General features: G+C 37.5%; 1 protein-coding gene across 14 annotated transcripts in view; it reads right to left on the reverse strand.

Moving 5' to 3' along the window:
• dlg2 (discs, large homolog 2 (Drosophila)) overlaps window positions 1-15,468 on the reverse strand; it is a 1,682,723-nt gene that overhangs the window by 1,256,958 nt on the left and 410,297 nt on the right. For 11 of the 14 annotated variants that reach the window (XM_039744362.1, XM_039744355.1, XM_039744358.1 and 8 more), the window contains one exon: window positions 717-815. The exons of the other annotated variants lie outside the window; for them this stretch is intronic. In XM_039744362.1, coding sequence (XP_039600296.1) covers window positions 717-815 — 99 coding nt within the window. The remainder of the gene's footprint in view (window positions 1-716; window positions 816-15,468) is intronic. 14 annotated transcript variants of the gene reach the window in all.

Raw genomic sequence — 15,468 nt, forward strand, 5'->3', positions numbered from 1 at the left:
CAAAATATATTGTACTGTAGTTTGTTTATTTTGATGGCAGTGATGAACTGCTTGCTTACAAGTCTTTTGCGTTTAAAGTTAGTGGTAGTAGGGTGTTGTACCGTGTTAACGATAATGGATGCAATGAAAGGTCAAGCAAAATGACACCTTTCATTAGCTAACTGAACAGATTGCAATATGCAAGCTTTCGAGGCAACTTAGGCCTCAATAAGCTCCCTGACGAAGATGTCTGATGCCCCAAAAAGTAATAGTAAGAAAAAGAAAGAGTAATAGTGCAAACTATAAAGAACAACATATTCAACATTTCAATTGACACTCAAGTTTTTATCAAACATCTACTGACGGCATAAACCTACTATTGCAGTCACATTAAAATACACACAATTCAATAAAGCAAGGATAAATAAAGTTCACACACATTCACTATGCAAAGGTATCCTGAAATATTAAGGTATTTGTACAAAGGCCATAAAAACATCATCAGAGTCAAATACACTCATGCACTGATATATTATATGTAAAAGTAAAATCTGCCAGGCTTAGCAGGTTGAAATGCTTTAAGCATTTAATTATAAGTGTTTTATACTTACACTAAATGTATTGATTATGTGCACATTTCATTTATCATACTCTACAATTTATTGATTTTTAACTTAGATTTAAACATAATCAACAGAAAATCAATCAGCTTAAAGAAGTGAAAACACATTATTTACCCCTGAACTGGTACCATCCTCGGGTTGTGAAAACTGTTGACATTCTCCAGTTTGCTCCACTCCAGGCAAATAATGATCCAATCTGTTTAACTCCATTTGCTGTAAATGACCAGTTTTTAGCATTAGAGTCAAAGATAGATAGATAGATAGATAGATAGATAGATAGATAGATAGATAGATAGATAGAAACATTTTTTCTTAATATATAAATTACAAAAAAAAAACCATATGTGCACTCAAATATTCCCAGTGAACTCAGTAAGGTCACATTTTGTAATTACATATTTTATGCAAAATGAAACTTTTGTAAGTATTAATAATAAAAAAAAATCCAAAACCCAATGGAAAACAGCACTTCCCCTAATTCGCACACTTTATGTAAAGCTTCTGATGTGTTAACTCAAGCATAGCTTTAATCTGCTCTTTAGCAGATCTTTAAACATAAATATATCAACAGTGTTTATAATTTCTTCTTATTCTTTCTCATTTTCAGTACTGCAAGTTTCAACTGTCCAAGAACAAAGTTGACAATATCTCAGTTCATAAATTATTTTATGCCTATATATTGCTCCAAAAACAAAGGAAACCTGTGAAAACACTGTCACAAAAGCCAGCAAAAAAGAGAGAGAAAATGAAATGGTGGCATCAACTTGTTACAAGTAAGAAAAAAATATGAAACACGGTCTCCTTTGGGAATGAATGGGATAGAGATCTACTTTCTCTTAGCATAATAATAGCTAGACAGGAATTAGAAATTGAAGTACTATGTAAAATTTTCCAATCTAAATGTACAATTCTTTTTTTGAAAGCAATTGTAGAAAGTCCTTCACATCAGCCTTTAAACCCTTCGAAAGGAATGGCTGAAGGTAACCTTAACTCTTAACGTGTACAAATTCCTAATACCAGTTATATTAAATATTTACTCAGTCAGCCTCCAAACTTGAGAATATGCTTAAAATTTTATATCTAACATTAACGTAAGGTCTGGAATTTGTAATTGAAGAGTTCTATTAAAACACAAAAAGAAAGAAGAGTACACAAAAACTATTTCCAGTCACTTCTAAAAGCATTCTCACTTAATTTCTAAAGCTGCAGAAAAACGAGTGGGAGTATACCCCATTCTTCTCAATTATAAGACACATTTTTATTATTCCTTCACCAAGAAAGAAAATGACTAGAGCATGCCATTGGGCATTCCAAAACTTATTTCATATTAATAGCTTTCCACAAACCAAACATACTGCAGTGATTGTCACCAGTTAATTTTGCCAGGTCAGTAATTAAAATATGATCAACCCCCTAAAAACTGTCCAAATGAATTTATGAACTTAGAAAAAGATATTTGTCAAAATTCCCAATTTGTGAAAAGACAAATAACATGACTCAAAGACACACTTTCTGGGTCATACAACAGTCTCTGCAGGGCTTGGTGCCTGAAGGCTTCTAGTTGCCATTAATATCATTTAACCTTTGACCTTCTTCTGCAATTAGCAGTCAAAATACACTACTCTTCATCCATTGTGAAACAATCCCCCAAAATATTAAAAATCCTACTTCTGCATTCTACCCCACCCACCAATTTTACACCTGTCCTTGAAAACTGCCAAGCCACTAAACCCACTTCTCCTCAGCAATCATATCCTTTTCCAAACATAGTACAGGATATCTGAACACCACCTAATTAACTCAAGGTCTACAGTGAAGCCGACATTATTTACAGTATGTCAACCACCCACCAAAAAGTTTTACTTTATGACCAGTTAAATATTGCTGTGAGGAGTCTAAAAAATGTCTAAACAGTATTTTTAAGTATTTGCAAACACAGAATATGAAAGAAAAGATTCACAATCCACCTCTTTGTTGACTGGAACAATAAAGAGTACCAAGGCATTGAAAATTCCTCCTGGGTGGTTTAAACAGTTAAGAGAAAAACAAAAGATTCCTGAAAAGCAGCAAAACTTCTTTTATAACATCAGTGTGCTATTAATTTAACAAACACTACATACACTGTGGTAAAATAATAGTATAACATTAAAAAATCTAAATCCAAAAGTTATGAATACTTTTATAACTTATGTACAGTATGGTCAGACAGACAGACAGATAGATAGATAGATAGATAGAACACGGAAAGTGATCATTTTTGTCTAACTGTTCTTCATTGTCATGACAAATGCCAATTCAATAACAGCAAGACAAATTTAGGCACCAGTACTGAAAAACAATTAAGTTGCAACAATAGACAGTGGTGCACACAAAGGGTTCCACAATTCACACTATATGTCATCTGTTAGGTGTTACATGGGTGTCCCCTTGGCCTTGTGCAGCCACTCATGTCAACAGTGAGGATCCTGTGAATCACATCACGTGGCTCTAGTACCATAACTTACGCTCCCTCACAATGCAGGTCATGTGCCTCATTTGGGACTCCATGAGCAACCGCTCATTCGACAAAAAGTCAAACTAGCGGTACTCAAGAATTCTCCGAAGAGACACAATACCAAAGGAGTCCAGTCTTTGTCTCAAGTTACTGGATATCGTCCATGTCTCGCAACCATATAGTAAAACAGGAAGCGCCAGGACTCAAAAAGACTTAAGACCTTCGTCCTTTTGCATAGATATCGGGAGCACCACACACACTTTATCAGTGACCTCATGAATCCCATATGCTCCCAGTCCATCTGCTGACTTCATAGGAAGAGTCACCAGAGACATGAATGTTGCCGCCGAGGTAAATAAACCTCTCAAAAAGTTTGATATTCTCTCCGCAAACAGACACACTGCTAATGGTAATGTCGAAAAGGTCATTAAAGGCCTGTAGACATCTCTAAAACAATTGTTATGAGGCATAGATCAAGGTAAAAGTATAAAAGATCCAAGCACTATGTCTGATGAAGACCGGGCACTGTTCATCACCAGCCTAACACCATCCATATGGTGAAAAATATTAGTGGAAGCATCATGCTATGGGGGTGCTTCTCAGTGGAGCCAAATGCATAGGGTCTTTGAGGAAAACCTGCTCTAGAATGCATGCACCCTCAGATTTGGGTGAGATTTTAGCTTTCATCACGATAATGACCTGAAGCATACAACCATACAGCCAAGTCAATGCTAGAGTGACTTTAAGACAAAAGTCTCTGACTGTCTTTGGGTGGCCAAGTCAGAACTGAGATTTAAACCAAATAGAACCTGTGTGGAGGAACCTAAAGATGACAGTTTACATAAACTTCCCACACAGTCTGGCAGATTTTGAGAGGATCTGCCAGGAAGATTGGAATAAACTAACCATATCCATATATACAAAGCATGTCGAGACTTACCCAACAAGATTTAAACTTGTAATTGCTGCAAAAAGGGCTTCCACGATATTCGGAATTAAGTCTGAATATTTATATGAATGGGAGGTTTCATTTTTTGATTTTTAATAAATTTTCAAACTTTCCTAAAAACATGACTTCACATTGTCATTATGTGTTATTGAGTGTACACTGAAGGCAACACAATAAAGTGAGCAGAAAGTGAAGCAACCTGAATACTTTCTGAATCAACTATATATAGAAACTAGGGGGTTCGTCCCTGCTCACTTCGCTCACCAATCCCCGACCTGTGCTACATGCCAACAACTTCGCGTCTGCTGCTCGCGTTGTGAAGAGAGGGACTGAACGCACTCCAAGGAGACATGGTCGCTCCTCCAAAACCCCCTCTTAAATGATGATACAATGGTAAATAAATACCATACAGTTTTTTTTACTTCCTCTTTGCTCTATCAGCTGTTGGCTTGCTGCTGCTGCCGTGGCGCGTGATCTGCATCTCGCCCAGCACTTCGAAGTAAGTCCAGTCTGCACTGACATCATGGATTATATTACCCACCAGTACTGTGAATGAGTGAAAGTCAAGCTATCCTTTGCAAAGCCATATTCGAATGGCATTAATGCTTTACCAGGAGGTGGAGTAAAGTAATTTTTACCAGAGGACCTCTGTAATTTTAGTTGCATCCGAATCACTCATGTCAGTAACTTTTCGCAGACTGCGCATCCGTGTCTCAGTAAAAATTAGACTTTTAGCTTCTTTAAAAAGTCAAAAAAATATAAAGAGGTCATTGAATAAATGGGGGTGTTATGTTCCCTTGGGGGTTCATCGATGCACTGATAAACACAAGTTAAAAAAAAAGTGAGTGAGTGTGGTGCCATCCCATTTGGTAGTGCGAACTGACACATTTTTCTCATAAATAAAGTGATGATAATTAGATTAGATTAGACTGCATAAACTTCATTAATCCCATGGGGAGTTCAGATGAATATAGCAGCAGAAACATTAAAAACATGCACACAGACTCAAAGGGCAGATAATACAGCCAATCAATCAGTCAATAAGAATGAACTTAAGTTCCCTGGAAGGAATTACTGAATTGCCTGATAGCAGTGGGCAGAAAAGACCCCCAGAGGTGCTTCTTAGCAGACCAAGGTGGAATGAGTCTGTGGCTAATATTGCTCTAAGACAACACCTCCTGGAGAGAATGGAGGGGATATTTCATGAATTTTGCTACCATCTTCTTTTCCACGACAGCTTCCAGTGTGTTCAGGTACAAAATATGCATACATTAGCTAAAAGGAATGGGAAAATGTTAGTACAGAGTAAAGCACTCACTTTACACCACCTCCTGGTGTAAAAACTAATCCTGTTCAAATAGGGCTTAAAGCATCAAAAACTGATACAAGGCACATTCTGCTCTTGGAAAACTGCATAATTTGTTTGAGGGGTAGAATCATTAAATATTCATGCACAAAATACCATAAAAACATATTGCACTAAAAGGTAATTTAGATTACAGAAATGAGGTTAAAGGGTTTCTCCTGATAGTGGAAAGAAATAATAATTTACTTCAAGAAATGGTAGATATGAGCCACACCATCACAGCCTTCAATTTTTTTCTGACCTAAACTTATCCTGCCCTGAAAAGGCTTGGAGTGTGCTCCTGTAATGTCACTGCATAGTCTGCACCTTAGATGGATGGATGGATGCACAGAATGAACACAAATGAGCAATCTCATTCAATTACTAAATCCACAATAAAGCAACAGAGGCCAAAGGTTCAGACAAGCGAATTTTCATTAATCCAAGAAAGAAACAAAGAGGTTGCCAAATACTAATCCCTCTTGACTTACATCCTGTCTATGTAACCCTAGTTTTTGTCCTACAAACAGTCAAGGACTTGCTCCAAATTCTGCTTTTGACTGTATACTCAAGCATACTATGTTCCACAGGTAGCTTTAAACTCTTTATCAGGGTCATTTCAATCTATGCCCTGGAACCTCTTTTTAGGATCTGCAGCAGCTCTGCATGTGCACCAAGTACAACTGGTCATAGCTCCACCTAGAGGCTCTTGGTGTCCCCATACTCCTTGACATTCCATTGACCTTGAAGGACCAGGACTTCATGGCAGAATCCCAGCTGCCTGTAAATATTTCATCACAGCACAGTCACATGTAAATATTTATATAATAGTTTGTGTGCTCTGTGGCAGCCTGGGTGCATTGTCACTTTTGACTTTGTCTCTCTGGTTTCCTTTCTCTCTCTCTCTCAAAAGAGGGTCATGAAACCATGGTAACTACTGAGTCAGTTGTTCTCTAACATACTGTGGGAGATCACCTGATTCTACATAGGTTGCTTCTTTATGAGAACTGTGCTGAGCCACTATTTAACACAGTGTGGGATTACACAGAAAGCACATGCAATGAACCCTCCTAGCCAGTGTCTTTGTTGTTGTACTGGCTTTTCTACTTCTGTGTCCATTTCCTGTGAGAGTTTCTTTTATTTTGGCATGGTCATTTCAATCTATGCCCTACCACTGTTCCATAAAATACTATTCTGCTCTCTTTCCAGGTACTGAATGAATAGATAGATAGATAGATAGATAGATTGATTGATTGATTGATTGGTTGATTGGCTGAAATAACTTTAATGCCATCTTGTAATTTTTTTGCCCCATTTGTAAAAAGCCTGTTTATGCCACATAAGTACATTGTGATGACCATGATTCAGGCTTTCCTTTCTATGTCTTGTGGACTTGAGAAAGGCAAACTAAAAGTGATCGGCTGGCATTCAAAATGAATGGCTTAACTCACTATCTAGCAATACTTTTCATCATTGATTTCTAACCCATACCTTACCCTTTTGTTGGTTATATTGTGGGGACACATTTTACATAGTGCATCTGACAGAAATTCAACATGTGCTGTACTGCTGGGGTTTCTACAGCATGTTTAACTGAATCATTTTCAAAAATGTGATCTGCAATATTTCCCCTATTAACAAGCAACACTGCAAGATTTTAAATGAGTCATACAACTTGTTCTCTTGTACACATAATGAGAATGACATTAGGCTGAGCAAAGCACAGCATGCTTACCCTACATTTACCCCATGGCAGCATAATAGGTTTTGCAAAGTCAAAGGTGTTCACATATTTCAATATCACTGTTGTCCACAGCCTTCTTCTCCGAGGTCATCATTAGTAATACATCACAGTCTGAGTGGTAATATTCACCCTTCACAATTACTTTCAATTTCCACTTCCCCTCAGCTGCCAACAAATATTGACAGTGAACCATAATCAGCTGGTAATGGCATGCTGCTGTTGTATATGGAAAATTCTGCCATGTTTCACATCTGTAATGTTTTCCCACAAAAAAAGAAGACTTTTGAAATGTCCCTACTGTAATAACTTATTTCTTATGACACTAAATATAAAATTATATTACATAGTATCAAGTTTAAAGTGTCTTTCATCATTTTGTAAGTTGTTGCCATTTAATTATAGTATACTTAAAAACTTTTGTGGGTTTCTTGGTTGTGAAAATGCACTCATGCTTTTACAATGTACAAGTAAATTAAGATGTTCAATGATTTAACTTGAAGTGCATGAGGTTAGACAAATGAATTAGAAAAAATTAAGGGGAAGTTAAGCTTTATAATTTAGAGCTGCAAAAAGTAAAGGTTCGGCCTCAATGCCTGGGCAGCACAGGCACTCCAGAATCAGCAGCTCCATACCATTCATTCTCTATGAATCACTGGTGTCATTGTGATTGTCAAAGAGAAACCAGGTATCCGGCTCTTAAAGGAACAGCTGGTTAAGGATACCTTTACCCACCAAAACCATCTCTTCAACTCCTTTCAGATTTGTTGATCTTGGCCATGCATTTTAGAGCTGTCTTTCATTTCCTGTACGCAGATAGCCCACCACACAGTGCTGACCCCGTTCTGTCAAATTAATATCAATTAACCAGCAAGCATGAGTGTGTCCCTAAAAGTCTCCTGACTGCCAACCGCACACTGCCAAAGTTGTGAAGATTTAATAAGGCACACACTGTACTTGTTTGTTGATCTGGAACATGTGAAAGTTGCGCATTCTCATAAGTACTTTTATCAACTGATCTACAGCATTACTGGAATGGAACATGCTGTTCATAGATAAAACCATTCACAGACAAACCATATAAAATATATTTTGCTTACTCTACTGATGTTAGAGAAACATTCTAAGACAATTGATTTTATTTGTCATTTACTTAATACTGCTTTTATACATGAAGCACATTCACACACGCATTTTACGTTTTTTTCAGCATGGGAGTTATTGACATGTCACTTGCCGGTTGTGTGAATGCCAGAGTTATTATGTACTTCATCATGATGCTGATGATATTTAAAATGATGGTGCTATCTTTGAATTTGTCAAATTTAAAAACTAATTTACTTCTTGGTTGAGACTCAGTTTTGTTTCTTCATCCTTGGCTTTTGGCTTTTGTTTTGTTTCTGATGCTTGGCGTTCAAATTTAATCTGTTGACCCCTTATCTGTCGTATGACTTTGGCCTTGAATCTTCCTCATTTAATGTCATCTCCAATTACAAATAACTGTAATAACGGTTTGCACTGTATAGGGTTTGAATAATGGTTAAGGAGGAGCTGTATTGAAACAGAAGAACTTGCCCCCCTTGTCTATCAGCAGCTAAGCGCGTTTCTCTCTCCTCTGAGGTTTTGTTTTACCAATGTGCTCAGCTCACTTGTGTATTAGCGACTAAGCGAGTTTGATTTTTGTTGGCAGTTTCACTTTGGCGATGGAGTCACTTTCTTTCAGCTTCATGTTGTAGCCAAGTACTTTTTTCTTCTTCTGACTTGTTAACCTGGGGCCGCTTTGTCTGCTCTTTGAGCTTCATCGCTTTAGCCTCGAAACTTCCAGGCAGACAGAAACACACACTTTCACAAGTAGACATTTATATATAAGATATAATGAAATTATTATTATTTTTTCCATTCTGCATATTAAACTCTGTATGTGACTCACTTCAGGACTGGTGACAGGTGAGGAGTTTGACTGCGGCAGTATATCTGTCATATCGCAGGGCAAGTGTCCCGTGTAGCAGAAGAAGAAAAGCTTGCGTAACTGTTATTTTCAGTACTAGTACAGAGTGTTAAAGTGGGGCCTCACAATCCCTCTGGCTTTTTAGGTGTTACAAAAGTTACTACAAGGAAAACTAAATAGTGGACATCTTTTGATCATTCGTTGTTGGCAGAGTGTTGTTCACTTACTAATGGAAAACATGAGCTGGGATTAAACTGTCCAAAGACAGGTTTGTATTAGGCTACTGAACGGTGTGTTGTCACAGCGGCAATCCTTCTCAGTACAAGTGGAACAGCAGCTTCAGACTTTGAGCAAACTAAGCAACAACTCCTGCTTGCCTTGCTGAAAGGGTTGGCTCTGACATCTAGTTACAACCAGCTGTTTGGCAGCTATTAAAAGCCTGGTGATTGTTAAATTGCTTTACAATAAACCAAAGGAGAACTGTGTTCTTGTATGTGATTCATTGACAAGAAACATGGCATCAGATGTTTTAACCGAATAAGCATAAATTTCTTATAATGTTTCAATGCTTCCTAATAATCTTTACTGGTGCACAGTCAATGACTTCTAACAGCCAATGACATGCTAGCTAGCAAGTACATCGACCAATGCCATAGCACATCTGGTTGAAATGGAAATGTTAGGTGACAATTGATGAGCAAAATGGCAGATTACAAAATGCAAAAAGGTTGAAAGTTTTTTGGGGTGGAAAACAAGGAACATATTACTCCCTAAGGCCAGGATCTTCACCCATGGCCCTGGAGGACAGCAGTGGCTATAGGTTTTCCTTAAAACTACTAGTTTCCTAATATGAAGACAGTCCTTAGTGAGAATGAAATTAGGTTTTTAACGATTTTGCTTGTCAGTGGTTTCATTAACCCAAGACAAATTATAAAAACATTGTAAAGTTTTGTTTTCCAAAAACACTATCCATATGTTTTGTGAACTGAACAGACTTGTACTTTACGATCCTCCTCTTTTCTCTGTCATTTTCTGTCATACTTCATGATGCACATTCACAATTGCTAGAAATGTGGTTTCTTTGTTATTTGCATTTTATTATTAACTGAGGATGGTTAAGAAAGCAGAAAACAATAAAACCTAAATGCAGCTGTTTAAAACTAAAATACATAATTAAGATTTCTATATTAAAACAAGTGAATTAACTAAAATTAGGCCCAAAAAGCTTACTGCTTTAGCGCAAATAAATGGTGTGGACTATGCCCGTCCGTTTATTCTGGCCAATACCCCCACACTGCTAGATGGAGCCCTTCCGGCAGCATGGAGGTGCCCCAAATTCCAGCAGGACATCATGGATATTGGAGTTTTCCTTCACAGCCCTGCTGGATATCATGGGGGCCACAAGGGAACACTGCAGGGAGGCCCAGAGACATTGGTGTTCAGTACAATCCAGAATTATGTCATAGTCACGGGGATGGAAAGACCAACGTACTTCCGGGCTAAAGAAAAGAGGACTTTAATCAAACCCAGAAGTGATGGGGAATCATGGACTGAGGGATGAAACACTTCCAGGTTAAGTAGTATAAAGGACTCTGGGAAATCCCAGACAAACGAGCTGAGCTGGTTGGCAGGGTGGCAACGTGTCTGGGAGAGTGGAGGAATTGTACTATTGATTATTGTGGAGAGGAGGATGCTTTGTGCATGGTATTGTTCAAATAAATTCATAATTTGGACTCTTATCTGGTGTCTGACGTACTGTTTGAGGGTTCAAGGGAGCAATAGCGCCCCCTATCTGTCACAATGGGTTCTAATTAAAAAATTGGTTGAAGTGAACCTGCAGGCCCTGTGAGTGAAGATCTCTGCCCTAAGGGATATTCCATGGCTGAAATGGCTGCTGCCCTCCTCAAATGCTCTTCAAAGCTACCACCATCTCCTCTGTCTTCCACACACTCCCATCAGCCTCATGTACTGGCTGCCAACACATTCATGCCACAGGTTATTGCATGTATGTGCTCTCTATCTACACCAGCCTAGCTACACTTAGCACCAGAATAAACCATTCCAGGATTTTACACATGGTGAAGAAGGTTGCAGAAGAGATTAAATTACATGTGGTAATGATTTGAATTTCCCTAGTTTTCACAAATTTTTTTGGAAAAGCAAAACCCAAAGTATCACTGTGAATTCAGTTTTGTGTAGATTGCTTTGCTCATCACTAATGGTGACATAGTTAGCACCTGAGACATCTTCAGAGCAGAATTTGGCAATTACATTTTAGCTCCAGGGCTACGTGAAAATCAATCAGGTGGAGGAAGCAAGCTCTAAGATTGGTGATGAGCAGTGGGTAGTGCCATATATAGAAATACAAGATGCTTTTGTGTGAAGAGCAAGAGCAGGACATTCCAGGTATCTTGACCTTCCTTGAGAGGTATTTTAAACCAGTAGAGATGCTATTTTTTAAAACTTTGCATTCTGGAGTTTAAGCAGGAGAAATGTGAAATAATTGATGCTTATGAGATTAAATTGAATGAGAAATCATCAATTGTGACAATGGAATACTGACAGATAAAGTTATTAGTAACAGGCCAGTACTGCTGATGAGAGAATGCATTGCTACATGCTGAGGAAGAATGAGTTCAGATTTGTACCTGCCATTGATATTTACTGAGCTATGGAGCAAACGCATCTCCAGATTAAAGTGCTAGTACACAGCAGGTCCGGCAACACCATCAGTGCTAAAGACACCTGACGACAGAAGCATATCTAAAACGCATGTTCCAAGTATGAAATCAGAATAACATGCAAAGTGCAGAAATCTGTAAATATTATAATAATCAACACAAACACTTTAGAGAAATATCCCCAATATAGACATTGACAGCAGCCATGCATAAAACCTGATAACACACAGTTTGAAGACACCTATTTCGGTGAGAGACATAATGCTTGAGCTGTGTATTATCACAATTGTCTCAGAAAAATGGTAAGTGGCCCGTCTGAATTATGACATGTCTACCATGGACCTCCTTGAAATGGTCACTGGATGAAGCCTGTCTTTGAAGACAAAACTAGCATTTAGTTAGACTCAACTATGATGTCATTTATTTGAACTGCAAAACAACCAAACATTACAAAAGTGACCCCACAGAGATCTGAAGCTGAAGGTGGCATGGAATTACCTACAGTAGCTTTCAGTGTAATTACTGGGTTACTAGTATTTCTGCAATAAAATATAGGACACTGGCAGAAGTCCATGCAACTGCACTGCAGGACTGGCCATGGGAGAAGTCTTCTCCATATTCTTTGCTCTGTGCTCCAGTTAACAGTAATGACTGTTAATTTATCAAAGATATAAAACCAAGATAGAACACATTTTAAGGCAGAGAAGTTCTTATCTGTTGCCTCTGTGCTATACATGATAATCAGTTATTTCAACCTTCTTAAACGTATTAAGTATTCAACCTATGGACATCACTAAGGACTGTGACATATAGCAATCTTTATATTGGTAATGCACTACAACATAAGTAACATGATAGTTATAATTGGATACTAACCCTCACATATTCTGTTTCTCTTCTCGGTACTCAAATGTGGTACTTGGTGCCACAGCCCACCTGACAAGTTGTTTTGCCTGCCTAAGGTAAAGTCATCCCTGATGGAGGATCGGAGGAATTGTGGGAAAGAGGGGTCCTTTCATTGGATTAGTGCTATTTCAGCTGTGGAATGGCTAAATTGGGGAGGCGACATGATGAATGAGGTCTCCAGGACTCTAAACAAATCCAAATCATATTATGTGATATCATTTTCTACTCTGTACTTCTAAAATTTTTATTTTTATACTGTATTGAAGATTTGTTCTGTTCTGTGTATTGTACTGTATTGTATTTACCCGCTTCTTTTGACACCCACTGCACGCTCAAGGGGTCTTTTTTTGAACTGCCTTTCCCAAGGTTTCTTCTATTTTTTCCCTGCAAGGTTTTTTTGGGAGTTTTTTCTTGTCTTCTTAGAAAGTGAAGGCTGGGGGGCTGTCAAGAGGCAGGGCCTGTTAAAGCCCATTGCAGCACTTCTTGTGTGATTTTGGGCTATACAAAAAATAAATTGTATTGAATAATTGTTTCAGAAGTTGAAAAGATTTCATCAATACAACCCTAAAGTAAGAATCACATTTTTTGTTGCATATTTTATTTTATTAGCTGTTTATTGTTTCTATTTTTATTTTATTTATTTTTTTCGATCTTATTCACTTACTAGCAAAATACCCGCGCTTCGCAGAGGAGAAGTAGTGTGTTAAAGAAGTTATGAAAAAGAAAAGGAAACATTTTAAAAATAACATAACATGATTGTCAATGTAATTATTTTGTCACTGTTATGAGTGTTGCTGTTATATATATATACACAAACACATATAAACATATAAACATATCTACATATAAACATATCTACATATACACATATCTATATATCTACATATACACATCTACATATATATACATATATAAAAACATATCAACATATATACACACATACATACACGTACATACAAACACACACACATATATATATATACATACATACATACAGATAAATATACATATATACACACATACACATACATATACAGTATATATACACATACATACATACAGTACAGGCCAAAAGTTTGGACACACTTCCTCATTCAATGTGTTTTCTTTATTTCCATGACCATTTACATTGGTAGATTCTCACTGAAGGCATCAAAACTATGAATGAACACATGTGGAGTTATGTACTTAACAAAAAAAGGTGAAATAACTGAAAACATGTTTTATATTCTAGTTTCTTCAAAATAGCACCCTTTGCTCTGATTACTGCTTTGCACACTCTTGGCATTCTCTCGATGAGCTTCAACAGGTAGTCACCTGAAATAAAACCATTTTACAGTTTCATAGTTTTGATGCCTTCAGTGAAAATCTACCAATGTAAATGGTCATTAAAATAAAGAAAACACATTGAATGAGGAGGTGTGTCCAAACTTTTGGCCTGTACTGTACATACATACACACACACACATATATATATATACATAACTACATATATACAGTATATATATACACATACATACATACATACATACATATATATCTACATATATACTGTATACTGTATATAGCAAAATCCCCGTGCTTGCAGCGACGAAGAACTGCTTTTAAATTTTTATTAAGAAGAAAAGAAAACCTTTTTAAACTGAGGGAAAATATACCAATAACTATCTGTTAAGGATCTCTTTGTATACCACGTTGTCAGTTCAGCAGTCCGTTGTAATATGACCAAGCTGTGCACTGAGATTAATTTTGAGAATGCAACTTATAGTTTTGTCCAGGAGGAAAGCAATGTTGCCTCAAATCAATGGCAACCTTTTGTAGAGTCTGTCCTTGAGATTTATTAATTGTCATCGCAAAGCAGAGCCTTACTGGAAATTTGAGGCATTTCAATTGAAATGGGAGATCAGAGGGTATAACGATGATGCCAGGAATACATTCAGAGTGTGGCGCTCTGCTGTTTTTTTGTGTAGCTGCCTTCACACAGCTTCTCCGCTGCTTTATAAATGAATGCCATATAAGGCCATCATTTCTCCTTGCTTCGCGGTCCTGTACTGTTTTATTGTTTGTTTATTACGATTCTTATAGTTATTGTGTAGCTATTCGAGACTTACTTTACTGTTCAGGTACCCATTTCCTTTATTTAATCCGCGGCTTGTACGTTATTTTTTGTTTGTTTATTACGATTATAGATATTTATTGATTCCCTTCTTTAGCTGACTGCCTGCTCATATAAGACGCTCCGCTGTTTTTTTGTGAAACAGCCTTTACACAGCTTCTCCGCTGCTTTATAAACGAACGACATAGAAAGCCATCACCTTGTAAATTGTGTAATGCGTTTTTTGAACAGGTTTGATGCATGGAAGTGATCACTCATACTGCGTGCAGTCAGTTCACGTGAGCTGCTCTCTTGTGTGATGTTGCGATGTCCACGGCTTTATTTAATGTTAGCTAAGACCTGGCACTTAAAAGTTTCTGGTTGCACTCCGGTTATAATATGACGAAGTTGCGCGAGCTCACTCTTGAGAATGCAACGTATAGTTGTCCAGGAGAAAAGCAATCTTGCCTGAAATCAATGGCATCATTTTGTAGGGTCTGTCCCTGAGACTTATTACTTGTCATTGCGCAGCAGAGCCTTACTGGAAATTGGAGGCATCTGAATTGAAATGGGAGATCAGAGGGAATAAAGGGGATGCGAGGAATACATTGAGTGTGGAGAAACTCTAGAGACAGCGTGTGTATTAACTTGTGGGTTTTTCTGTGAGTATTTGGTGGCAGCGTGACGAAGTTGCTTCCGCAAGACTG

This window comes from Polypterus senegalus, chromosome 2 (assembly GCF_016835505.1).
Source record: "Polypterus senegalus isolate Bchr_013 chromosome 2, ASM1683550v1, whole genome shotgun sequence".
Taxonomy (NCBI): domain Eukaryota; kingdom Metazoa; phylum Chordata; class Cladistia; order Polypteriformes; family Polypteridae; genus Polypterus; species Polypterus senegalus.